At 41.6% G+C, this 27588-nt stretch overlaps 1 protein-coding gene and 1 long non-coding RNA gene across 3 annotated transcripts in view; one reads left to right on the forward strand and one right to left on the reverse strand.

Annotated features, from left to right (window-relative positions):
- LGR4 (leucine rich repeat containing G protein-coupled receptor 4) overlaps positions 1-15604 on the reverse strand; it is a 102520-nt gene extending 86916 nt beyond the window's left edge. Inside the window, exon 1 of the mRNA XM_042905020.1 lies at positions 14916-15604. Within this exon, the coding sequence (XP_042760954.1) occupies positions 14916-15100 (185 nt within the window). The 5' untranslated portion in view covers positions 15101-15604. The remainder of the gene's footprint in view (positions 1-14915) is intronic.
- Positions 14353-20553, forward strand: LOC122199728. Of its 2 annotated transcripts, none has more exons than XR_006193604.1 (4): positions 14353-14440; positions 15922-16013; positions 16287-16405; positions 20056-20553. It is a non-coding gene; the product is annotated as an uncharacterized LOC122199728 (long non-coding RNA). The 2 variants fall into 2 exon arrangements; XR_006193605.1 differs by having other exon boundaries at positions 15922-15977.
- Positions 20554-27588: the final 7035 nt, after the last annotated feature.

The following is a 27588-nucleotide window of genomic DNA, read 5'->3' on the forward strand; positions in this document are numbered from 1 at the left end:
GTGAAAGCTTTTTATTCACCTCCACAAAACATCTCCTACAATTTCAACAAAGTACTGGGTCCATAAAAGATTGGACAAAACACAGGAAAAAGCACAGATAATCTTAGCATCTGACAAGCTTAAGCCACAAGCAACTTAAGTCAAAAGTCTTTTTAGGGGCGCCTGGGTGGCTCAGTCAGTTAAGCGGCTGACTTCGGCTCAGGTCATGATCTTGTGGTCCATGAGTTCAAGCCCTGCGTCAGGCTCTGTGCTGACAGCTCAGAGCCTGGAGCCTGTTTCAGATTCTGTGTCTCCCTCTCTCTGACCCTCCCCCGTTCATGCTCTGTCTCTCTCTCTGTCTCAAAAATAAATAAACGTTAAAAAAAAAATTAAAAAAAAAAAAAAGTCTTTTTAAATGTTAAAGGTTTATATAATCAAAGAAAAGACCATCTTTTCTGATAATGTGTTTTATTCTCCTCTGTTTTGTTTTTTAATGTTTATTTTGAGGGGGAGGGGTGCAGAGAGAGAGGGAGACACAGAATCTGAAGCAAGCTCCAGGCTCCGAGCTGTCGGCCCAGAGCCCAACGTAAGCTCGAACCCACAAACCGTGAGATCATGACCTGAGCTGAAGTCCAGCGCCTAACCGACTGAGCTACCTACCCAGGCACCCCTCCTTTGTTTTGTTTTTAACATACTCTGGAGGGCTACCAATGGTTCTGGGCAAGTCATATGAATAAATGTAACTGGACTTCTGCCCAGTTGATGGACAATTTAAACCAGATCAACTGTTTTGTACCAGTCTTAAAAGAAGTGGGCTGTGGGGCGCCTGGGTGGCGCAGTTGGTTAAGCGTCCGACTTCAGCCAGGTCACGATCTCGCGGTCTGTGAGTTCGAGCCCCGCGTCAGGCTCTGGGCTGATGGCTCGGAGCCTGGAGCCTGTTTCCGATTCTGTGTCTCCCTCTCTCTCTGCCCCTCCCCCGTTCATGCTCTGTCTCTCTCTGTCCCAAAAATAAATAAAAAACGTTGAAAAAAAAATTAAAAAAAAAAAAAAAAAAAAAAAAGAAGTGGGCTGAGAAGGGAGGGAAGGTCTGAAAAATGTAAGACTCTGGTGTTCCCAGTTTATGTAACTGAAAGGTTTAGCAAATAATAAATAGATATCAGGTCTAGAAACATGTAAATGTATGTCCTTGGGAAAAATGGACTTTTGTCTCCCCCACGGAAAGAAAGTCCTAGCCTCTTTAATGAGGGGCCCATAATGCACAGAAGAGTGTTAGCACCACCGCACCAGATGACCTTTAAGATGTGGAAGGGTCCAAGTCTACAGTTTAAGAGGCCGAGGACACTTCAAGTAGAGAACGAAACAGATCTAACCTCTCCAGAACGAATTCCTCACCTATAAAATGAGCAGCTCACGACATCCACGATATGCAAGACAGATGAATGCCTACATCTAGGAGACACAGGGAAGAATACTGTCATCTCGCCCACTCAACCAAACAACGCTGATCTGAAAAACCAAGATCTCATACCCCATTTACAAAACCTCGTTCATTACCTGTGTGACCTTCCCCGCTGTGGTTTCTTCATCTCTAAAATGGAGAGAATAACAGCATGTGCTTTAGAGGGTTATTAAGAGTATTAAATAGATAACACATGTAAAGCACTTCACATAATGCCTGGCCCTCAATAACATTTATTATTATTAGCATGTAAGTCAATAACAAGATGATGATGATGGTTTATCTGTAGAGAAAGACGGACCATAAAGAAGACCAAGACCGCAATGTGAATTAGATGAAAAAGGAAAATGCTTCCAGGAGAAAACCTTTAGAGCCACCAAATAACCTTCCAGCATGGGGCTGGCTGTCACCCCATTCAAAGTCAAAACTGTGGCCACAGATTCAATCATGAACAGCTCTGCTGCTAAAGAAAAGAGCACACAGATCCAAATAGGAGCCCATCGAGTCTGTAAAATATTAACAGCTTAATAAACATCAGCTCACACAATCAACAAACACAGTGTTCAAGTCAACTAAAGAGTACCAACTAAATTAATACCAAGTTGGCTAAATGAAATGCCTTGGGGGGAAAAAGGCTCATGGGTGATGCACTTTTATGCTGACTTCCCTATAAAAACATCTTCAACAGGAGAGGCAGGAAATTCCAGTGAGTGAAAGGGAGCAGCTATATGGAAACCATCATAGTGCACACTTCGCTTTTTCATTTACTTCATCGTTTTGGTTCAAAGAGGCACATTCAGAAATTTGCTCTGTAAGAAGCAGTAAAGTCAGTATGTTAATGGATCCTCATATAACATCTAAGTGAATTCCACAAAAGAAAGAAAAAGCAAGCCAAAATGCACACAACTGATACTTTGCTGACACAGAAAAACTCTATTAACATAGAAAATGATGTGAAAGCTTTCAAACAAAATACAAAACGTAAAGAGACTGACATACTTTTCAAAAAATTCTGCTGTGAATAAAAGATTACTTAATTTTACACAGTAAGTAGATTGTTTAATGTAAATTACTCCTAAATCAACTCACAGACTCCGATCGTGTGCACATACACGTAGATGTCTGTGTGCTTCTGCTGGATACTTTATGTTCGGTTCTGATCTTTTCTCTCCCTGTAAAAACCTGCAGCTTCTCACCATTTTGTTTCTCATTGTACCTTCTCCTCTTCTAATAAACTATCGACTATCCAAGTAAACTACAGGAGGTACAAACAGAGAACACCTGAGCTTCACAAACTACCACCCGCTACCTGTGGGACGTTTGGGCTAGTTACTGAACCCTTTCAGGTCTCCAGATACACAGCTATGAAATGTGAACCATGTCAGGGACCTAGGATGATTACTGTGGAAATTATAGTTAACACATGTAACATGCCTGATACACAAGTAAGCCCAGCAATTCCTCACCAAATTTTCATTTTTTTGAATCAGAGTTTCCAGACATGGACACGCTAAAAATTCAAAATTTTGTCCCTGTAAGCAAAATGCTCCACATTGGGAGCATTTCTCCACAAGTCCTTGGAGGTATCAGAGTAACTGTCAGATGCCAAAAAGGGGACTAAGAATTCTCTTTTGGGGTGCCTGGCTGGCTAAGTTGGCAGAGTGTGGCACTCTTGATCTCAGGGTTATGAGTTCAAGCCCCACGTTGGGCATAGAGCTTACTTAAAATAATAATAATAACAATAATTACACTCCTTTAAAAAGTATAGCCATTTAAACAAAATCTGTTTTTAACAGCTTTTGCTATTACTAATATATACCATGCTAATAATATATTGAGGCTATAAGTAGTTAGTAATATCAAACCTCACTATAGCTCTAAGACATTAAAACCCAGACCAACATTTTATTTACACTTTCCACATGACACAGGATCTCACTCCTAGGTGTTTACAAAAGTGAAATGAAAACCTACATTCATACAAAACCTCTGTGTGAATATTATATTGGCTTTATTTATAACTGCCAAAAACTGAAAGGAAGGCAAGTGTTCCTCAACTGGGAAATGGACAAATCAATTGTAGCACATCCACATTATGGACTGCTCCTCAACAATAAGAAGGAATATTACAGAATAACATGTGTAACAATACGGTAGAATCTCAAAAGCATTATGGTAAGTAAAAGAAGCCAGGCACACGACTACATTCTGTTTCACTCAATTTCTAGGACATTCTGGTAAATGAAAAACAATAGAAGAGAACCAAGGTAGAAAACAGTTCACCAGCTGCCAAGGACTAGGGGTGGGGACAGGGGAGGACTACAAAGGGCATGGGTGGAGGCAAAGAGATAGAAATGTTCTAGATCTGGACAGTGGTAGTAGTCACATTACTGGATGCACTTCAACACTGGCAATGCTATACACTAAAAAAGGGTGCATTTTAGAATTGAGGGATTTGAGGGGAGTTTCCTTATGAATTCAAAGCTATGAAAGTTAAGCAGTAGAAGAAAGAAGATGGAACACCCAAGATTAAACTAGTTATTTTAGGATAAAAATGTGAAGGCACTAAAAGGAAGTGGAGGACCTCAAATAGGCTCATTTGTGAAGAACCATAAAATCTAAGCTTTCAAAAATGTAACCTTCCAAGAGCCAACAAATTTAAAAGAAATCTATGATACTCAAGAACTAAAAAGGGAATTATACTTATGAGAAAATGTGAGAGGCAATAATTCCTCTCAGCACACTGTTTTACAGCAATGTTTAGTGATGACACCAAGAACCATCAGAAATAGCTTCTAGATAAGACGTATACATACGTTACAGGAAAAAAAAATGTATACATACATTTAAATATTTGGCTATATCTGGGATAATACAGGAGCTCATTTCCTTTTCCATAAATCAACTCCTGTCAAAACCAGCCCACATGTCTGGGAGACAATAAAACTAGAATTTCAGGCTGGGGTAACTTCGTTAGAAAGGACCCTGATGAAATGTATGTCATTATCTCCTTCACCAAAGTCATGAATCTTCTCATCCTGGGATGTCATAGAGTTTTGTTTTTGTATTTTCCCCTTCTGGAATGCCACCTCAGCCAAGGTTGTGCCAAGGGCAAATTCTTTTAACACCGAAGACTTGAAAAAGGCAACTGATTTACCCTTCTTCTTCACATTCTTGGCCCTCTCCTGCCCCCCCCCCCCACCACGCTTCCGCCCCATGGATAAGCCTCCACATTGTAGATTCAGATGCCACAAAGCAAAGTTGCTAATGCTAGCTGAACTGAAACACAGTCCCCAAGTAGAAGGCTGGTACTTTGCAAGAGAAACCTATAAAGGTCAATACAGCAGTACTTAGCTAGTAGACAATGACCAATTGACCTTGAACTGACAAGAAGATAAACATAGAGGCAGACAGTCCTCAAGGAATGTTCTATTGGGAATCAAGCATCCTCATTCCCAATGTGTGTATCCATTAAACCCACCACCACGTATCAAACCTGGGAGAACAGCATCCAAATGTCCTACATGCCCACACACACATACACGCACACACACACCCACACACACACACTTACACAAGTTTCCTTTGGTGAAATATACGATTAAGTCGGAAACCCACCATGCAATCAGGTCATACAAACTTAATTCAAACTGATAGTAGAAACTGATTTATCCAAAACACAAGATTCCTTTTCCACAGAATGTAGCAGGGCTTTGGAAAACACATCTGATTGCTAGCAGCACAGCCTGTGGTTAGCACACAAACTTGCCAACCTACCATGAAGTACGAAGCCTTCTGCTGCATGCCCTCACAGCCCCAGACTGTTTGCAAAGGCCAGGAATGAAATATTCCATATGTTTTCTTTGTCAGTGACATGACTATTGAAAGCAAGGCCACAGTAGTCTCCCTGCTGAGGGACTGGGTCAAGCTATTCATGTGTAACCAGGCAGATGTCAAGATGGTAATGGGAAAAACATCCCAAACATTTTTTTTTTTTTTTAAAGAAAGAGATCCCGAGTAGAAAACGCACAACTGTATTTGGAACACTCAGCCAATCTAAATAGGTTGTGAGCGCCGCTGCGTATGTTAGCTGCTGCTCTGGCTTTATCATTCATTTTCAGATCAGGTCTGAATCAAAACCTAGAAAAGTTTTTAAAGTTTCTGAGAATGATTTAGCTGCTTAACAAGAATGCCATCTAACTTTTTAGAAATGCAAAAGATCTTAAAGAATGGATATGGGCTCTAAAATTACTTTTAAGATAATAAGCTTCTCTTTATCTACAAAACTCGAGCATTAATCTCAAATGTAAAAAGGAATATACAAGTATCCAAATAACCAATAAAATGCCATTTTCAAAGTACTTAAAAAGTTCTCTCATCATCTGAATATTTCTAGAAAGAACGTGATATGAAGAAAAAAGAATGCAGTAAAAGTGTCAATCCTGAGTAAATCTCATCTATCCCCAACATGGAAAATGATCTGAGAAACTACAGAAGGCATGCTTTGGCATGAAGCTTCCCAAAGAGTTAGGCATGGTTTAATGAAAATCCTGTGTTCCAAAGTCTGGAAGTAGAAAATTTGAATCTAAAGATCACACTGACACTGCCTAAGGTTACATGCCTATTGGCTGTGGGGAGAAAAAACTGTGTTCCCTGTTAGGACAGCACCTTTCTACTGGACCAGTGCTGTTGGAATCACAGAGACCCAGGGGAGCCAACACGATTCCCACCCTCCACCCCCAGCTCTCTCCTCAGGAGAAACTGTAACTCCTTCCCTCACCCCAGAAATTAGGCTTTCTTGTTAGAAAGGCAGTAGCACCACCTAAGAGGAGATCTTGACAAAAGTGTATACACTACTTTCTCTCCAAGATCTTTACAGTTTTTTGAATGAAAACGATCAGCCAGATAAGTAGACATTTTTTCCATCAGCACAATAGCTCACTTATGAAGTCTACAACAGCCTGTGGACCTGGTATACATTCAAAGAACAAGAGAAATAGGATTCACACACACATGCAATGGCTTAGTCACTCCCAAAAGAAAGGGCAACAAATCGGGTCCTCGCCCTCACTCAAACAGGTCATGCTGAAGTTTCCTACATGTCACCCTCGAAGATAAAGTGAAGTTACCTCTTTTTGCAGATGGAAAAGCCAATTCAAAGTGGCTACATGACATGCCCACACTGATTTGGGAACTCGAGGTCATGATTCCTTGTGCCATACTCTCAAAAACAAAGTCATTTTTGAAGGCCTGTTCATAAAGATAGGCCTATAAAAAGAAGACTCTGGAATAGTGACATAAAGAGCTGGATTAGTGACCATGGACTTAAAATGACCTTGGAAAGAACAGAAGGCCAACAAGAAAAGTTTCTTTCTTACAAAGATAGGAAAATACTAAGATTTAAAAAAAGAAAAAAAAAAAAGAATGAAATGAAAAAAATTTTAAAAAGTAAATAATTAAATAAAAATTGAATAAACTAATCAAATGAACTACCAGAAGTAGCAGAGAAAGGATGAAAACTGATTATTATAAACTGCTAAATATCAGTAAACCCATAATGTGTATTTTTTTAAAACATGATACGAAAATATTTGAAGTGTATTAAATTCACTTAAAATCTCCTAATTAATTCTGATCATATTGTATACACATTCTGTCTGTGCTTCAATTTATGTGAGATAAAGAAAGTTTGAAGAGAACTAAAGGGCAGTTATCACTTTGGAATATGCCAAGACTAGGTGGATCTAGTGCCTAAAACAGAAGAGTGTTTGAAAAGTCTTCTAGAACAGTAAGAAACCTAAAGGTTAGTTGACGTTTTTTCTCACCCCCCAACTCCAAAGAGTCAGTAGATTTTTTTTTAAACAGTAAGTTCTATGCCCAAAGTAGGGCTTGAACTCACAACTCTGAGATCAAAAGTCGCACGGTCTACCGAGTGAGCCAGCCAGGCGCCCCAAGAGTCTGTAGACCTTAAAACAGAGTTCCTAAGGTGTAAATCATTCAAGAGCTCATGTTCTCCTTCTCTGGAGAATTCTCCCACAGGAAAGCAGCTGATATGGCTTCCACCACACAGGAAGGGGGACAACATAGAACAGAGTGGCCACCACAGGTCTCCTCCCTCCTGGAAAAATCTCATCTGCTGAGCCCTTCTCCTATGATCCATGTAGTTTCTCCAAGAGCCTCTTAGCATTTTCCCTTAGGAAAATAGGGGAAACCCAGAATTTAATCAACAGCACCACCCAATCTCTAGAGTTTCAGAGAAAGGACTGCCAACTTAGAAGCACACCCCCTATACCTAAGAACCTTGACAGGAGTGAGAATGAGGACATCTACCCGTCCTCCTGGGAAAACAGTTCCAATCAAGATCTTCAGGGATGTATTGATGTCACCCATTTGTACTAAGTTACTGTCTTCAGTTCCTACTAGAAACTGCCTGGATGAACTTCACCGCCTGAGGGGAATGGAGAAGTGAGACTCATTCCTTAGCCCTGCCTAGTACAGCTCCAAGCTGAAGGTATCATCTCCCAGCCAAATTTACATCACTCTTCTTAGGAGGGAAAATTTTCCTCAAATAAAACCTTAAAAATGTATGGGACTGTGAAGACTCTAACTCATGATTTTTCTGGATATGGGCTTCTGAAATCTGATTCAAGTATCAAAAAATATTTTGTTGTCAAGGTGCACTAAGATTTTCATTCTTTCAATGGTCAACTTTATATTTAAAACTTTGCTAAAAAAAATAAATAAAAGGCTACATTCTATTGTCAAAATAGAGGAAAAGAAAAAACCAGCCAATGGGGCTTCCACAACCTTTTACTTGTCTTGATTCTGAATATGTAAAAACAAATTAAATATGAAGGGTAAAGAGTCATTAAATAACTTGAAATATATTAGATATGTTTCCTCCACAAGTTTCTCACCAGCACAGACATCAGACCAGCCTGGGATACATGGCCCAGCCGCCTCCCAAAATATCTATGGTTTACATTTCCTTACAAGGCTATTCTTACATTGTTATGGGCCAACATGTTGCCACAGAGGGGTGGTTCGATGCCTTCCCCATAAGGTCTTTCAGTACAGTAACGCTAGGAGAACCAGAAAAATATTTTTTTTTAATTTTTTTTAACGTTTATTTATTTTTAAGAGAGACAGAGACAGAATGCAAGTGGGTTAGGGACAGAGAGAGAGGGAGACAAAGATCCGAAGCAGGCTCCAGACTCTGAGCTGTCAGCACAGAGCCGATGTGGGGCTCGAACTCATAAACCAATGGATCATGACCTGAGCTGAAGTCGGGCGCTCAATCAACTGAGCCACCCAGGCGCCCCCAGAAAAAAATATTTTTCAAAGACGTTCATTTCTTGGACATGGACTCTTAGAAGGGCATTCCTGAACCTCAATCACCTGCATCAAAAAAAGGAGACACCCAATGCCAAATCTTGCTGTCGACTCAGTGCCGAGGGCGAGTGCTTTTGACAATTAAGAGATGTAATGGTATCAAAACACGCTTTAGAGACTGAAAACAACCACTCCAAACTTTCAGAATTTTGACTTCATTACACTGGAAGGACCGTGCTAAACAGAGTGCCAGGCATCTACACTGTTTAACAACAAATACTTGTCTATGGGTGGGTAAATCCAGAGTAGACGACCACATAATTATACCTTGCCATTTAAAAGGGGGACTGGAGTACAAACTTGCTAAAGTCTTTAGAAATTGAGGTTATTAAATGTCTATGAACTATAAAATCACGATCTGTCTCTTGCTAAGCCTGATTTCTAAACTCAGTTTAGAACTCACCCAGCTTCAGACCATAGAGCTGCTACCTGGCCTACAGTGTGACCGTCAAGTACTTAAACACAAAATAAATGCCTAGAAAAGCAGACAAATTAGCCATTTGGTAAGAGTACTAACTTGCTAAATGCCCTAGCATTTTATTCTTCCCTGGCAGGACTTAAAAATAGAGGATTTTATCATCTTAGTGAAGCTCTAAAAAAAACCCTGCAGCTCACTGAACAACGTTGGGGGCAAAAAGGAAAGAGTTATCCATATTCTTTATATATGTGAAAAGTTGTTAGCATTGTCAAAAGCTTGAAGGCTGACCAAGACAGCTAAAGGCAAGCTGGATAACACCCTTCTAAAGCCAAAACCTTGAGATCGAGCTTGAAAAATTAAAAGAGCAAAGCTGTCTTATCAAGAACACTCTGAGTTATATTAGTTACATTTTTCAGAGTGAAAGGCACATCTGGCAGGGTTTAACTTTTAACCCAGGTATACCAACAGACATTGTACTTTTATGGAAATTTATCTTTTTTATAGAGAAAAAGTGAGAGACAGTCTTAGAAAAAATTCAATGAATCACTAAAGGATTCCTAGAACTTGCCTAATAGTTGACACAGGTTCAGAGAAATTCAAAGCAGTCAGAGATCTGTGCCATCATCTAATCCAAAATCCACTATTTACTGATCAGAAAAATGGGAACGAAGGGATAGGTGCAAACAGGGAGACCAGAAACCAAACTCCAAACTTGCAGGCTGTCAGTACTTTTGCTATTATAAAGATGACTAAAATAAGAATTTGAGAGATAACTGACAGAGGCCAAGAAAATGCCTAAACTTGTCTGGATCCACCTACCAGTACAAAACTTTGATCTTCCCTAAGAGATTAAGTTGTCAAATGTTACCTTACAATTCTAATGTTGAGAGCCAAGTGCCTGGACTTTAAATGCCTGATACCATAACTGTCACTAGCATTTGGTTCGGCTAGAAATCATAAAACATTAGTGGTTACTACAAAACCTTTAGGGGCTCCCAATGAGAATTAGCGTTCAAGTCCTAGGTACTGTTCAGACCACACCCAGCACATTGTTGCCTCCAGAAGGCAGTGAGTTCCCCATTCAATGGAAATACGCCAGGAGAGTTGGGACAAATGCAGAAGCTTCCTGGGTGGGTGAGAGACTCCATGATTTAGACCATTTACTTCCCTTAACAGACAGGATGCAAGAAATGTATAAAAAATAATAATCAAATTCAAGAGAAAGAAAACTCTTGGCAGTTAAGAGTTGTTTATTTTCTTGTTCTACAGGTGAAGAAACCAAGGCCCTGAGGGGTTAAGCATGTCACCAGCTCAAGGTCACTTGTGTGATTTGCGGGCAGGTCTGGAAATGGCTCTCCATATGCCCAGCAGAATGCTCTTTCTTCTCTTGTATTTAAAGAGAACCCAGTAGTTCATTAGTTTGTAAAAATAAAGGATCTATACTTAAAGATGTTCATGCATTGGCCTCATTTAGCAGAAAGTTCAATTGTACGAGATAATAATACATCTCTAGAAAGACCCACCACACAAACTAACATTAAAATAATTCAGGTATCGAGGGATATCAAAACTCTACCATCAAGAAAGATACAAATATTTACCACTAATGACTGACCTGCCTGAGAATACAGTAGACATCGGAGGAAGCATAAGAAAATACTTTCAAGTGATACTATTAAAAGAAGAAACGTATTTGATGTAGTGAAAAAAAAAAAAGCACATAGTGAAAAAAAAAAAAAGCACATCTTAAGGAAGAATCTGAGATGATGCTTCCAACAGAAAAAAAAGCAACAGGTTATTTTTAAAAACACTTCAAAGCCTCTCCGGTAACCATGAATTCTGTACAGAAAGCTCGATAACCTGCCCAACGTACAGGGTACACACACTGGGAAGGTTGGAGAGATTATGACTAATTATATGGAAGTGAGGACGTTGAGTAACTTTTTGTACAGTATCCAAATTACTGAAACCGAATGATTTTATTTTCCAAGTGTTAAGCCATACCCACAGGAAACAAGCAAGGCTATTCTACCCTAGCAAAGCGCCTTAGCCAGTCATGCATTCTGCAGCAAGTCTCCATGGCAAATTTCCTAACACACACTTCTAAACACAAAGAACTCCTCCTCCAAGTGAGTGGTAATGAAGAGGCTTGAGCAACTTCACATAGAACAAAATCCTGCTGCTCCTGGGATCTTTTATGAGAGGATCATAACATTATCGACAGCTTGCCATCCTAAAATTATGTGAGAATTATAAATTAGAACTTCTGGGAGCTACAAGCAGCCTTAGATGTAATCTAGTGAATCCAATTATTTCATTTTTTCAGGTAAGGAAATGGTTACTAAATAAAAAAGAAAAGAAAAGAAGGGAGAATGACTTGCCCAAGGCCACATAATATTTAGTGGCATGGTAAGGACGAACCAAGGGATCAAAGCCACGCAAACAGCCTGTGTGGTCTTAAAACTGGTCACCAGACATAATCTAGGATGTGGAAATCTGTGCTCTGGGTCTGCAGCTTCCAGACGTCAAGGTAACCACACATAAACCAGAGGACACACATATGCAAACCCCTCCCCACCACCTCTGTGATTTCATCCCTCTCTCACCACAGTCTAGATTCTGGGAGTGTAGGTGATTCAGAGTGACCTATTACCATTAATATAGGAATTGCCTTGAATCCCTCTGATAAAATAAACTTTGGAATTTTAATACTAGTAAGATTACTTCCCTCAAAACACCTCGGGGTGAATTGTGACAAGCCAGTGCATTGTGACACAGGATTGAGAACTGCTATTGCAAAACATAAATAATCACTACAGGTGCAGCAAATAGTGTGAACACAGGAATCCCATCAACAATACTGAGATTATGTCTGACTCTGCCCCCAGACTCGGATAAAGCAGCTTTCAGCAGGAAATAGACACTGTTGGACTGAACAAGTTTAAACGAGCCTGAAGGAGAAGACACAGGTATCCTCTCTCTGGGGCCTCCTCAAATCTGGACAAAAGACTAAATGCTGAGAATGCTGAATTTGGCAATCTTGTGTGAGAATGATGTCTGAATCCCAAGCCCCGACTCTTCCCTCAGTGTGGCGTTAAGTTCCTCTCTAATCACTGCAACATTTTTAAGTGCCTGCTGTGTACCAGGCTCTGTGGACTCCAAGCCAAGTAAAATAAAAGCTCTGCTCTTTGTCAGCCCAGGGTCTCCAACGTGGGATGCATTCATTCTCCCCTGCAGAGGGGAGGATGTTACACCATTGAGCCAGGAGAAGAAAATAAAATCACTCTGATTAATCAATCTTTCTCATCTTTTTAACTTGTATCTGTGTAATTTTATGGGTGTACATGCTCCAGAAATTAGGAATAGGTAAACAAAAGTTTGGGACCATGGATCTAATCCCTTGGTGTGTGTGGCTCACTAAAGCTACAGTGGGACAACAGATCAGACATACTTGGGAAAAGACCCCAGGTGATCGCAAATCAATTGGAGTGTGCAAACCGACAGTACCTGCCCATGCTCAACATGGCCTTTGAGATTCACTTGGACTAGCTGGTTTCCCAAAATGCAAACCCACTGCCCTTGAAATGCCCTATAAATGGGGTACTCACACAATATATACTTTTGAGGATGAAATGATGAGTACTGGGAATGAAATGAGTTATCTGTATACTCTGGCTATAGGTCACAAGTGGAAGAGGAAAATGTTACACATTTGCTCACCACAGCAGCTCAGGAAGTGCCATGATGGTGCTAGTTTAGACGATCTAAGGGGGACAGGTGCCAATGATTTTTGTTTCCCATGCCTTGAACAGTAAGTTCTGTAAAGGCTCCACGTCAAGAAGAGAGCATTTTACCACCTCCAGTGAGTTCTAAAGGAAGATGCTCTACACAGCAGCGTGCTCTCTTAAAAATGTAACATTTCTTTGTGGTTTTAGGCACTAATGTAAAACAGTCTCTCTCCTTATGGGACAAGTCTACCCATCAAAACTGGGGAAATCTGCTAAACAAGGTCTTTACTACTGGTCAAAATAGGAAAAACATGGCTTTCTATGAATAGAGGGGCTTGAGAGGTTTCAGGTAAGGAATCTCTGCTGCATGAATTCCCTAAGTTTCAAGAGAACAGGGGAAAAAAAAAAACAACAACAACAAGAAAACCAGCCCTATCTCCTCTACTCAATCTTCTTTCCCTCACTGCTCCCGGGTCCCACGCAAACCTGCCGGTGTAATGTACCTGTTTGTGGGCACACCGCTCTTCACTGCAAAATTAATTGCTTTCAGTGAAAAGTTCAACTCCACCATACTGGAGGAAAATGACTTCAAATACATAACGAACACGTGACACAGGAAAAATAAAGAGTAAAAATAAAGAGAGGCAAAGAATGAGACAGGTTTAAGGCAACAGACTGCAATCCTCAATAAAACCCCACTGGCAGACAACAATAAGCTGAACCCACCTGGAAACACAGCAATGCTTTGGCCTGCACAGCAAGGATGTCTTCACAGGGTCAGTTATTCCTTTAACATTGTTTATTTCTCATAGTTCCTTTTCCTTGGTCGTAAGGTAAAAGGAAATTCCCTTCACCCAAGGACCTCTCAGAATCCCGTCCTCTCTCAAACGGCTCTTTCACGGCTCTTGATTGAATCACTCTGGCCACACAACACAAGAGCCAGTGAGCACACCAAGCCCTGCATTCAATTACCCTATTCTTTCTCTATTGGCGGTATTTGCCAATACCACCTACAACACCTATTTCAGAGTCCTCTGCTTTTCTGAAGGGAATGTCTAAAGCCTCAGGTTCCCCTTTGAGGAGTGGGGATTTTAGAAGTCAGAACCATCTGAGTGGCCTTCCCAGCCTCAGGCAGCTCAAAAGAAAGGTACAAGAGAAAACTGCTGCCTTCCATTCTGGTTGGGCAGATTCTATGCTCCGGAACTTTGATTTTCTTTCACAGCCTGTACTTCAGGTCAGCATTCCTTCTTTAAAAGGCCTAGTTGGGTGAGGAGAGTATTTTCACCAAAAGAAACCTGCAGTTTCCTCCCCCTCCTCCTGTCTTGTTTTTACCCGGTTCCCCCGCGCGCTCCAGAACCCTGGGCGTTAGTCGGTGAGTCCAGAGCGGAACTGGACCGAGGTGCCAAGTCGCTCTACCTGGATGAGGCCAAACTGGAAGGGGATTCGCCCTGTACATTGGCACAGGTGTGTCTTCTCCCCTCATGCTGGAACCCTGAAGGCTCCAGGTGTTTCCCCCACGAAGCGTGCCTAGGTCTGCAGACTCAGGCCAAGTTCTAGGCGCCCTCAGCCTGCCTGTTGCGAAGCTGTCGCCAGCTGAGCGGGGCCCCGCGTGAGAAGGGAAGGTCTCCTGAAAAGGCTGACAGGGGCAAGCGTTTCCAGATTCCACCCTCCGGCTTGGCCCCAGATGCACTTGGGGGGGGGGGGGGGGGGACGGTGACTGTGCCCTAAAAGTCTGGGAAAAAGAGCTACTCGCGGCTCGGACCCGGGCTGGCACAGTTTGTAAAGCCCGCCGTGCAGGAGTGGGTGCCCAGCACCCCACACACAGGTGACCCGCGCCCCAGTCCTCGGGACGCTTGTGGGTGGGGTGGGATTGACCACCGGCTCCGCCCCCCCAGCAGCCGTCTGCCCCCCTCCCCGGCACCCGGACCCCGGCACTCACAGCGCTTGGGTGAAGGCGCTGAGCCCCTCGGGCACGGCCGTCAGCCCCTTCCCGGAGCAGTCCACCCGACGGTCGCCGTCGCAGCTGCAGGGCGCCGCGCAGAGAGGCGGCGCCGCGCCGCTGGGCTCGGCCGAGCCGCGCAGCCCCAGGGCGAGGAAGCAGAGTAGCCCCAGCGGGCCCGGCATTGCTGCGGCCGCCTCCTGCGCCGGCCTCTCCCGCGGCGCGGCTCGCTTGGCGCGCCTCCGCTGCCCTCCGACGCCCCCCGCCGCCCCGGGGCGGCCGGCCTGAGGGCTGGGGCGGGGGCTCTCCCCTCTCGGCGGTCGCGCGGGCTGGGCCCCTTCAACAGTCCGCGGCAGCAGCGCAGGGACGCGGCGCTCCGGAGTTTCGCCCTTCCCGCTGCTCCATGGAAGCGCAGAGGCAGCCCCGCTCGTCCGGCGGCTCAGGCCAGCCGGCCCGGCTGTGCGCAGCTGCGGGGGCCGCGCTCTGCCATCGTACCCGCCGCCCCGTCCCCGGCCTCCCGCCGCAGCCGCTCTTCAAGGTTGCGGAGCGCAGCCTTCAGCCATGCCGGCCCCTCGCCCCAGCCCCCGCCCGGCTCTCGTACAAACACCCAGGCTCCTGCTCGCTCTCTCGCCGCCGCGGCTCAATCTCCTCCCGTCCTTTTCCCTTCTAGGGTTGCACGCTCGGGTTCCCAAGCCCCCAGCCGCTGGGTTATGCAAATCACTTAGGTACATGCAAAACTAACCCTTCTCCCGGAGCGCCATTGGCCCGCGGAGGTCTCGAGCTCATTACTATGCAAGGAGGGGAGCCGCCACAGGCCAAGAGTAGGACCAGAGGGGCGTGTTTATCGGGCGTGAGTGACAAGGTGGTGGTGGTGGTGGTGGTGGTTCAAGGCAAAAATCCCTGGTTTGGCCAGATGTGTGTGGCAGGTCGTGAATGGAAGGTAGAAGGATCTGAATATGTAGACTCTGTTTTTTTCCCTCCCCCACCCGTCTTCTTCCCTCTGCAGAAACTGGATCTCCTAAATTGGACGACCTGAAAACTAGAACTTGCCTCCAGCGTTCAGTTAAGTTTCAAATGACTCTCCACTGTTCCCAAAGGGTGAGGACTTTGGGAGCTGTGGAAATGGAAAAAAGATTTTGAAGAGCAGGGGGCAAGCCTCCCTTAATCTGACAGAGTTAGGTGTTAGCTATGTATTGAATTAAAGCAGTGTACCCCCACAAGCCTGTCACTTCACCTGAGATCTTTATGCCTATGTTGATATGCACGTTAGTATGGGAGGCTACATGTGAGCGGTTAACCCGCGACGTTACAAAGTTTTGGTGATCTCGATTCAGACTGTTTTCTCACGTACTGTAAAATCCTAAAACCCAGGAATCTTGTAAGGGGCAAAAGAGGTGATGTTTCTGAACACGGGACACTTTCTCCAGACAAGAAAACATTTGAGTGCTAGATGACTACCACTGAGAAGCCAGCAGCAACTTTGGTGTCAGGTAATTATCAGCATTCCTTTCTCTTGTAGACTTTTGTGGCTTAATAGACCCCATAGAATCATTATTTGCATCAAATTCTGCTTTGTGGGCACCTCCTTTCTTACTTTCCACTATGCCTTCAAGTTATTTTACTCTACATTAGAGACATTTTTCATGAATACTTTAAGGCAGACAGGGTTTAAAATGCCACTAGTTTATAGTTTACCATTCATGTCACCTAAGTAAAATTAAGGAAAATGGAAATAAATTGATAACGGACCTAAGAAGTTTAAAATGAAACCTTGCTATCATCTTTGCATTTGAGAGTTTATCTTTAAAAAATAATGCCCAGTTGGACACGCGACTAATATACAATAAATTTATTTATATGCTAGAAAGTCAATAAATATAAACATGCCTTGACTTCAAGATTTTAGGAATGACATATTTCCTCTAATTGTGAGTCTGAAAGAGAACGTAAAGACAGATGGACAACCCTCTGGTTTTATAGATAAGAAATCTGAAGCTCTCTGGTATTGTACTCTGCCTAAGATCATCACAGAACAACCTGGGCTCCTGTGTCCTCGTCTGATGCCCTTGGAGCCTTCCCTAAATTGGTGCCCATTGTCTAAATCATTTCCATTATTTTCTAGCAGCTCTCAGGAGCAAGTGAAGTGAGGCAAAATTGTAAATTTGGTTTCTTTAGTTGATTCTTTTAAGATCGCTCTTTTATTTATTTATTTTTTATTTTTATTTATTTTTGAGAGAGACAGAGACAGAATGAGAGTGGGTTAGGGGCAGAGAGATTGGGAGACACAGAATCCGAAGCAGGCTCCAGGCTCTGAGCTGTCAGCACAGAGCCTGACGCGCGGCTCGAACTCACAAACCGTGAGATTATGACCTGAGCCGAAGTAGGACACTCAACTGACTGAGCCACCCAGGCGCCCCAAGATTGCTCTTTTATAACAACATGGAAAGATGACAGAATTTTTCTTGCCAAGATTTCACTTTCTTTTGCTGCTTTAAAATGAGAATTGTATATTATACTGATTGATTGATTGATTGATTGATTGATTTTTGCCCAAATATGGAGACTGTATAAGGGTATACAGAGGCTCTGCCTGCTGGGCGAAGGTGCCCCATTACAGAAATAAAAACAGGGAGATTGTGGGGGTTCCCCCATAATGCTATAATGATTGAATTTCATTTTTTTTTTTTTTGTGAATTGCTTCTAATTTACAAAAAGAACAAAAATCAGAGTTCACAGCAATCAGCTTAAGAAACAAAATCTTACATGGGGCACCTGGGTGGCTCAGTTGGTTAAGCATCTGACTTTGGCTCAGGTCATTCTGCTTCGTGAGTTCAAGCCCCACATCAGGTTGTCTGCTGTCAGCACAGGGCCCATCTCAGATCCTCTGTACCCCTCTCTATCTGCCCCTCCCCTGCGTGCACATTCTCTCTCTCAAAATAAATAAATAAACAAACAAACATTAAAATAAATATTAAAGAAAAACAGAAACAAAATGTTACAAATGTATTCAAAGCTCCCTTTGTATCTCTCTCCAATCTTTTTCCACCTGAGAAGTCGGCTACTTTCCTAAACTTTGTAGTTAATTCCCATGAATATTTTCAGCATTTTCATACTTTTCTTATGTGTGTATCCCTAAATAACATATAGCATTGTTTTGCAAATATAAATAATATCATTCTGTACTCCTGTACAACTTGCTTTTTTTCATGCAGCCTGTGATCTTTATGAAATATGTGGCTATTATGAGTTCATTTTTATTACTATACAGTGTTCCGTTTAAAGAATGTACTCAGTATATATCTATTCTATTGTTAATATTAAGCTTATTTCTATTTTTTCTAACAACGCTACCATGAATATTCTTGTATCCTTTGTTCATACCTGCAAGAGTTTCTCCAATATGCATTTCCTTTATATGTGTGTGCATGTGTGTGTGTGTCTAGGGGTGGATTATATGCACTCACCATTATCGGATGTTGTCAAATTGCTTTCAAACGTGATTGTACCTACTTGTGCTTCTGGCAGCAGAGAATAAAAATTCCCATTACTCTATATCCTACCAACACCTGATGTTGTAAGACTTAAATATTTGCAGATCTGATGCATATGGAATGCAATCTCAGTGTACTTTAAATTTGAATTCCCCTGATTACAGCTGCATCTTTTCATGCATTTATTGAATGTTCCAGTGTGTTCTTCGGTACATTGCCTATTCATTTCCTTTGCCTGTTTGTTTTCTATTGGGTCCTTCGTATCTGCTTTTATTGTTTAGGGCCAGATAGTAAATACTTTGGGCTTTGTCAGCCATATGGTCTCTGTCACAACTATTCAACTCTGTCATTGTAGCATAAAGTCACCATAAATAATACATAAACAAATAGACATAGCTGTGTTCCAATAAAAATTTTTGGGCAAAAATAGATGTTGGACTAGTTCTGGCCCGTGGGCCATAGTTTACCAGCCCTGTTTTATAGGTGCTAATCCCTTATTGAGATCAGATTATTTTTGAAAACCATTTGTAGGATTATGTAAAATTCACAGGGACATACCTCAAAGGTGACCATCTTTTCTTGCAAGTTGAGATCAAGCACTATAATTTCTGGTCTCTGGAGTGAGCTCGTGCTGATGATTATATTGCAGAATGAGCTAAAAAGAACAAATTGCAAGGCAAAAAAATGACCCTCTTTCTGGAATGAATGCCAGAAAGAGTCCTGGGGCACTTAGGGTTTATCTAATTCTCCATCCAAAAGGCACCCCAAATATTTTTGACCTAAAACAATCATATGGCTGATGAAAAATAGCTACCGACTTTATAAAAGCAAGGGTGCCAAACCGCCACTCAAAGTTAGAAGCTGAATATGTATATTAAAAATATATATGTGTTTATATATACACACAAACATATGAATGGGTATCTTTATGTGTGTATACATATATGAACATTTCAAACTGTGAGCAATTCAGGGGATAAAGAAAACATATCACACCCATCAGATATCTGGTATGTATCCAGTTTGAATCCTCAAGATAAATGCTATTGTTTCTATGCTCTGATTCTTCCACATTTGCATCTGGGGCCTTAGGATGGAGGAGCTCCCACACTGGCTCAGAGGCTTACAATCTTTCTACCTTGGTCTCAAATAGGTGCTTTCACCCACTTGTCCTTTTCTTCTGTGTTTCAAGGTCCCTAGAGTGGTCCTCTTGTGCACAGGACCTAGTTTTTAGGGATACTTTAAAATGGCAATCATTTTGAAGCACAAAAACAACAATGTAAAATTGTTGACAAATTAAAAACATCCTTTTAAGTTGCACTTGTGACCAAATGTGGGCTTCTGACCCCCTTTCCTCTACTGCCACATGTGCAGAACTGATAGATCTTGGGATGTGAGGACCGGCATAAGGCTTCCCGTGTGACTGACTGACGGCCATTCTGGAAGTCACCCCTTTTCAGGACATTGCTAAAGAGTTCTTAGTTTCTTGGCCTGGTTGCATATCCTGGGGTCAGAGGTCCTTTCTGGTAGTTCTGAAGACCCATATTGATCCCAAATTTCAAAACATTTCAATAAATATCAGAAATGTTTTCTTATCCATGCCCAATCCTTTCTAAATCTAATTTGCTTATCCTGAATTTCCCTTTCAGATCTAACCCAAGAGGTGAATGACCCTCAAGGGAACAATTTCTGAATGACAGAACCACGCGTGGATCCCAAGGCCTAAGCGCATAAACTACAAAGAGGAACACAAACCCATGACAGAAGCCAGACAATGCAACAGATAGAAAAGTAAAAGTAACAAAAAACAAAAACAAAAACAAAAAAACCAGAATAGAAATCCAGAAAGATTATCTCCTAGTCACACTGAGAATTTGTTCAAACCAAAGAATTAACACAAAGTTCAGTCACAGAATTGGGTTCCTTTTTACTCTCTCAGAATTCCAGATAAAACTTTGAACATTTTAAGAAGACTCTAGCATGAAACAATATTTCAAAGAACTTCATGCAACATGTCTGCGTCCCATAAAACGTGCTTATAGAAGACCAGAACTTGGGGATAGCTCTGCTATGGATCCTGACATAGCCTGGGAAGCTTTTCTTTGTCTGCATGAATGTATTTGAAAAGAAACCTAGAGAAAGGGGCACCTGGTGGCTCAGTTGGTTAACTGCCTGACTTTGGCTCTGGTCATGATCTCGTGGTTCATGAGTTTAAGCCCCACATCAGGCTCTGTATTCACAGTGCAGAGCCTGCTTGGGATTCTCTCTCTTTCTCTTTCTCTGCCCCTCCCCAATTCATGCTTTCTCTTTCTCTCAAAATAAATAAATAAACTTAAAAAAGATCTAGAGAAGACGGCCGTAAGAGAATTCAGACTCAAAGACAAGCTATGGGTAGACAGAGAGAGAAGGTATCATATTCTGTAGTTTCTTTTTTTCCTGACCTGGACACCTAATATTGTGTATCAAGAAAGACTATTAAACACCTCCTAGGTAATTTCAAAACCTTTCTTTTTGTCTAGTGATGGTTACCATGACTGTCTTCAAAATAAGGAGTGGCAGTCGCGGTAAAAACTTTAACAATCCTAGGGGTTTTGAAAATGATTTTAAAAACTTTTTTGAAATAAAAAAAAAATCAGAGGCAATGCTTTTAAAAACACAGGCAAACTACCAACCATCTGTAATTGTCAAGATTACCTGAGAAAGGAGCAAAGAAAACCACAGAAACTAGATCAACAGTGTTGAAAGTTAGGGTGATGTCAAAAATGCTCTTCTTGGAGTCTGGTTGGCAAAATCTGGTACTATTTACTAAACTCTCTCTCTCTCTCTTTCTTTTTTTTGGTCTCATGTTAGTGTTGAAATATACAAATTCATTTTGTAGAACACAATGAGGAAAGTTTAAAAATTTTGCAATATGAAAGAACAAATGGAGGACCTGGAGGTGATAAAGAAACATAGTAACTTTGCCAGTTTGCTCCTTTTATACCAAAATAGCACAAACTTGTCAAGCTTTTCAACATTTTCTGGATTTTTTTTTCGAGGAATTTTTACCATGTACCTACTCCTCAGAATCTACCCTGCTAGGGAACAAAAGGGTGAGATTAATGCACGTCAGTCTACATGTAAATCACCTGGGGAAGATTTTAAAAATAGAAATTCCACCTCCACTGATTCTTCAATCATAGGTCTGGGATGAGGCCCTGGATTCTCAAGATTTAAAAAGTTCCTGATTCTGATGTAGCCTCCACCCAAATTTATGACTCTCTGCTAGGAGACTGTGCAAGTTTGGATCCTTTGAGAAGCAAACACCGATAACAGGATTGCTCACACAAGAGATTAGGGGAAATGTTTCCGAGGGAAAATGGGGGAGGGGATGGAGGGAGATATTTAAAGCCATGAAACTGAGATGCAGGTTTGACTCCAGGTCAGGAGAGAAGGAAGGACAAGAGCCTGGGTGAGTCTTAGACAAAAGTAGCGTTCTTCCAAGGTTTGGCAAGACCAATGGGGAGACCCCAAGAGAAAATCACCATTAGAAGAGTCCCATGTCTCTCCTGAGCACACTTGCCTTAGTGCCTTTGCTGTTGTACTCAGTCACTGACTAGGTCCAGCCTGGGAAAAATGTGGTGAAGGATATTCCAGTAGGACTGTCAGTCAGTTAGCCTCCCTATAGTCAGAGGTATGTTTCCTGGCAAACTCACAAAAGAAGGTATGACAGGGGGTCCCACCCTTCAAGCAGCTTCCAATCCAATTTAATTTATGGAATTTAGAAAATTTAGGATTAGAAAGGACCCGAAGGCAATCACCTGCCTGAAGCTGAAGAATGTGTAACACATGCCTGTCACTCTTGGATACATCAAGGGTTAGTATATTTACATCCTCACTGGTAGCTGAGTCCATCTTTGAGCAGTTCGGGCTGTTAGAAAGTCCCATCGACTGTGGAGACAAACTCTTTCTCCTTGATACTTTAAAATACTCAGAAATAGAAAGAAATTTGGAGAGCATATGTTAAATCCCCTCATTTAACAGTGAGAAATCAGACCCACAGAGGACAGCTAAATTACCCATATGTAGTAAGTGGCACATCTAGAACTAATATCTAGGTCAATTCCTCTTTCCACTCTAGAATTGGTTTAATTAGTGTTTTTAATTTTTATAGAAAAGAGAAAATTTTTCATAAATTTAGTATCAGACAAAGCAAGATAATCTCAATGCCTCAGATGGTCGTTGGTTTATTTAAGGAACGTGCCATGTCCTCTATGAAAGGACTTTTCTCTTGATCAAACATCCTGTTTGGGCTCGGGTGAAGATAACCAAGAGGCAGAAAGCCAAAGATAATTTCCAGTCAACTACAGTTGTTCATACTTAGTAGAAGCCCTAAAGTAATACTAAATGAATCCTCCGTCCACACAATCCCTAGCAACGTATATACTGAATGGTAGGGTAGATATTTGTATAATTTGGTAATTTGCATAGGTTTGTTTTGTTTTCTTTTAGGGTGTGTTGGAAAGAGTTTCCACATTTACAAAGCTTTACATTTTATGAAATACATTTAAATATTAATTTTGAATTTAAAAGAAAAGATTAGGTACATTTTCCCCCCCAAAACAATAAAAGAGGTTATTATCTCACTGCACAAAGTCTGCAGAGAGGTCAGGCCTCAGGGCAGGTTGATTTAGCCACTCAGTGATGTCATCAAGTACCTGAGGTTCTTTCCATTTCTTCTCTGTGCTCTTTTCAGTATTGGCTTCATCCTCAGGCAATCACATGGCTACAACAGCAGTTAGGTTCCGGAGAGGGAGTTATCGCACGACCACACAGGGTCACAAGGAAAAACATCGGGGTGGTCTGGAGGCAGAAGACCTCAGCAAGGGGAGTGCTTAGGCCGGGCTAGATTACAGAACTCAGGAACAGCCAGACAGAAGGCATGCAGAGGGCACCATATGGAGAAAGGGTGTGGAGTCTCCATGCCCTCTCTAGGGGTGCTGGTCTTCTCATATTTCCACCTGTTCCCCAACCCGAGAGCCAGATCAGATACATTTTTATGTCTTTGGCTTGATCTTTAGCAAGAACTGCTAGAAATTTCTAAAATAGAAACAACAGCACTTTGGTGCCATCTTGTGGCAAAATATAAAAAGGTAGGAGAAAAAGATCATCTACAGTAATTAACCCTTGAGGTTCTATGCATTTACAGAAAGAGGTGGGAAAGGTGTGTGTGCTGTTGACCCCTTCCCTCCTTAATAAGTTTTAAAATGAAAATAGTTATAATAAAATTCCAATTTTGCCAATATTTGCAAATTTTAAAAAATTTAAAAATTTTGTTTCCAACCATTCTTCTCATAAAATTATTTCTATGTTCATGATTCGATTTTGCTCTGGGGATACCACACTTTCTAGGTCTTAAATCTCAGTGGCTCCTTCTGCTTCTACTTATGGAAGCACCCACTCTATGGGAGATGGAGTGAGGATCGGTTTGTCATCTGGGAAGCAGCAGCATTTATGTCTTGGCTCGGCCCATATCCATCTAGGGAGTGAGCAGACTCTGCCACTGCAGGATGGAAAGATGAGAACTGAGTCATGGTCCAGACTAGGTGGGTCAGTCTGGCTAACTTGAGGAAGCATACTTGTTTCTCAAGATCAAGATGTGTGTACCTGCCCAGTCTCTAATAGAAAGGAAGCTCCATGAAACAAGGGCTTCATTTTGTTCTCTGTATCCCTGTCCCCTAGAACATGATTGGCACGTGGCAGACATTCAATAACATTTGTAGTATGGAAAATTAATAAAGGGGACATTTTGGTCCCCGATTGACAACTCATTTGTTTTACTTCCTGCCATATTCAGAACCATAGTGGGGAAGAGAGATACTATTTATTGGGCTCTGTCAAAAATCCACCTCCCCAGATAGTCACAGGGGTGGCTTGCTGTTCACACCATTCAGGTTTCTCTTCAAATGTCATCTCCTCAGAGACCTTTCCTGTCCTCACTTGCTAAAATAGCATTCTTCCATTTTTTTTCTCTCAACATTGTCTGCTATATGCTAGACACTGTTCTCACCTCTGGATATACAGTAGTGAACAAAACAAAGTCCTGCCTGCCCTCAAGTTATTTATGATGTCAGGGAGAGAGGGAGCTGACAAAATAGACAAATACGTATCAGTGGAGGGTAAAGGAGATTCCAAGCAGAGGGAGCAGCGAGTGGAAAGGCTGCTCATGTTTGGAGACACACGAAGAGTGAAGATAGAGGAGTAAACAACATTTGTTGTCCTCCACAAATGGGACCCAGCATGTTAAATGGACTGAGGTAATAAAAGATTGATGAAGATACTATCCCTTTAGTATCTTGGTCCTTCCTGGACTATTTGTTTTAACATCAAGATCAGCTGGCAAACCGTTGCTTTTATATAGTTCCAGTGTAAGTTCTTGATCCACCTGTGGAATTGCGGAAAGTAAGCTAATTCAACAAGGTAGAACAAATCACCGTGCTACGTGATAGGGGTACAAATGTAAAGACGCAGTTGTGATCCTTCTTGCTGTCCCGGGACTTAAATTCTAATGGGAGAAACAAAATTAAGTGCATGATATAAACAAGGTGTGGCTGTATTAACAGAGGATGAGGAACCTATCTTTAGATGGAGTGAACAGAAGCCTCAACAGAGGTGGTGGCTTCAGTTTACACCTGAGTGAGGAGCAGTAGCGAGTGGGAGAGCCAGAGGGAGAACCTTCCAGCAAGGGGTATTTGGTGTGGGGTACAGCAAGTGGAGCAGTGGGATGAGATGAGGCTTGAGAGGAAGTAGGGAATGGATTATGCAGAACCTTTTCAATAATGGCAAAATTTTTAGAGTCTATCCCAAGCACAGTAAAGAGTTTTCAGGAGAGAGCAACACAATGGGTTCTGGCTGAATTTATGCTTCGTATCAGGCACATAGACACTAAGGAAGCCAGCACAAATCTTCACAGGGTGAAATACCGCAGGCCAAGGGCAAATTCTCTTCACATTCCACGTGGAGCAAGGGCTGGTGCACAAAGTCTCTCCTCAGTGCTAAATCTTCTCCTGTCACTGCCAACTCCTACAAAGTCCTTCAATTGAGAAAGATGCAGCCAGGTAACAACTGGCAAGCTTAAACTAAGGAAAAAGCAAAGTTCTGAGGGGCCAGTTAAGGCCAGGTGGCCATTTGGATATACAAGCTCAATAACAGCTGCATATGAGTCTAAGGAAGTGTTTCAAATACAGAAAACTCAGCATTCCCCTCACCCTCAAAGGTGAGGAATCTCATTCTCTTTTAGTCAAAACCACTTCGACACCTTTTTATCACACATGGGAGAAGTCACATTTAATTTTGCTTCTGTACCTATTTTTGGTGGTGAAGCCACCAAAACAAAGGATTCTCTTGCGTATTCGTTTTCTAGGGCTGCTGTAATAAAGTACTACAAACTATGTGGCTTAAATAAGAGAAGTTTGTTCTCACAGTTCTGTAGACTAAAATCCAAGACCAACGTGTCCACAGGTTTGTTTCCTTCTAAAGACTGAGAGGGAGAATCTGTTGATGCCTTTCTCCTTGCTTCTGGTGGTTTGCTGGCTTTTTTTGGTGTTGTTTGGTCTGTAGAGGCATCACCCCATTCATTTTCCCATGGTGTTCTCCCTGTGTGTCTGTATTCAAATTTCTCTCTTTTTTAATGAGAACACTCGCCATTTTGGATTAGGTTCCATCCTAATGACTTCACTTTAACTGAATTAACTCTGTAAAGACTCCATCTCCAAAAAAGGTCACATTCTGAGGTACCAGGGGTTAGGCTCCAAGGTATCTTTTTTGGGAGGCACACAATTCAGTCTATAACACCTTAAAATCCAAAGTCAAACTTGGATAGCATCTAAACTCTGGGCTTAAATCTAGGTCAAGTAAGAGATACCAGAAATAAAAATCTGCCCCTATTTCATGCTTTCAGATTGCATTTTTTGCCAAATAAAAAACAAAATTAAAGTTTGGGTTTTTGTTATCCTCTGATTAGAATTACTTTCTATAACTGCCAAATAAGGGCCAAATAAGGGGAGCTTAGCAGCAGCCAATAGCTACATTTTCTTTTTATCATGTTGGTTTCAATTCTGGAGACTCTTAACAAATTAGAATTCATCCACACTTCCTTCCCTAGAGAAAACATTAAACACACACACACACACACACACACACACACACACACACACACATTTTTAAAGGACTAAATCTTGACTGTCCAAAATATACTTCTGTAATTGGTAAGACTCAGGAGAGCTCTCACACATACCTTGTTGACATAAAGCACTGCCCTCTTTAAAAAAAATTAAAATTGAAGGAATACAATTTACAAATGGGTTCTGTATGAATTTACCTTTTGCTTACTATATAAAGTAAGTCTTAAAAATTCCAGCATGTAGAGGTTATCTGCCACCAAATATATAAAATGTACAAAAAACTGGGTCACCACTTCTTTAATTAAAATCCGAACGATTAACGATAGTGAATGTAACAAAACCAGAATGTAAAGATTCAGAGAATGGGTATTCCGGCTTACAAACATTTTGAAGAAACTGAGTGCTAACAATAAATGCTTTTTGTTGTACTCCTTGTGGCTTGGTACATTTTCATGCATTTAAAAAATTCATGATGAATCATGCCTTATATTTGTCTGACACCCATTCCAGCAATCCACTGTCTCTAGAGCTAGCTCATATCCTTCCTACAAATTGCTTTTCTGATTGAACAAATCACTTACTTGAACTTTGTATGATTTTCATTCTCAACATGGCCTCAACCCTCTGACCCCAAAACACGACAAATTTTAGAATCTCATTAGTTTCTTTGATTCAGTGGACAGAAATCTGAAAATTCCTTGAGTCTTATTCCTTATAAAGTTTTCAAGCATAATTTATCTGTTTCCTAGGCATCAAAAATAAGAAGTTGCAAGTTTAATTATGTGGCCACATGTCTTCCTTCAGCTAATAAGGTCCCTGAAGCTTTTACGTGCAAATAATAGCAAACAAAAGTAGCACTTACTATGCCAGGCACCTTTCTAAATAAGAGTGTTACGGATAATGACCTAACAATTACTAAGATCTTATTACACATGACAGATGAGGGTACCACGGCATAGAGGAGTAACTTATGTAAGATTACATAGTAATGGTGGATCTAGGATTCACACTTAGGATAGT

This window comes from Panthera leo, chromosome D1 (genome assembly GCF_018350215.1).
Source record: "Panthera leo isolate Ple1 chromosome D1, P.leo_Ple1_pat1.1, whole genome shotgun sequence".
NCBI classification, from domain to species: Eukaryota; Metazoa; Chordata; class Mammalia; order Carnivora; family Felidae; genus Panthera; species Panthera leo.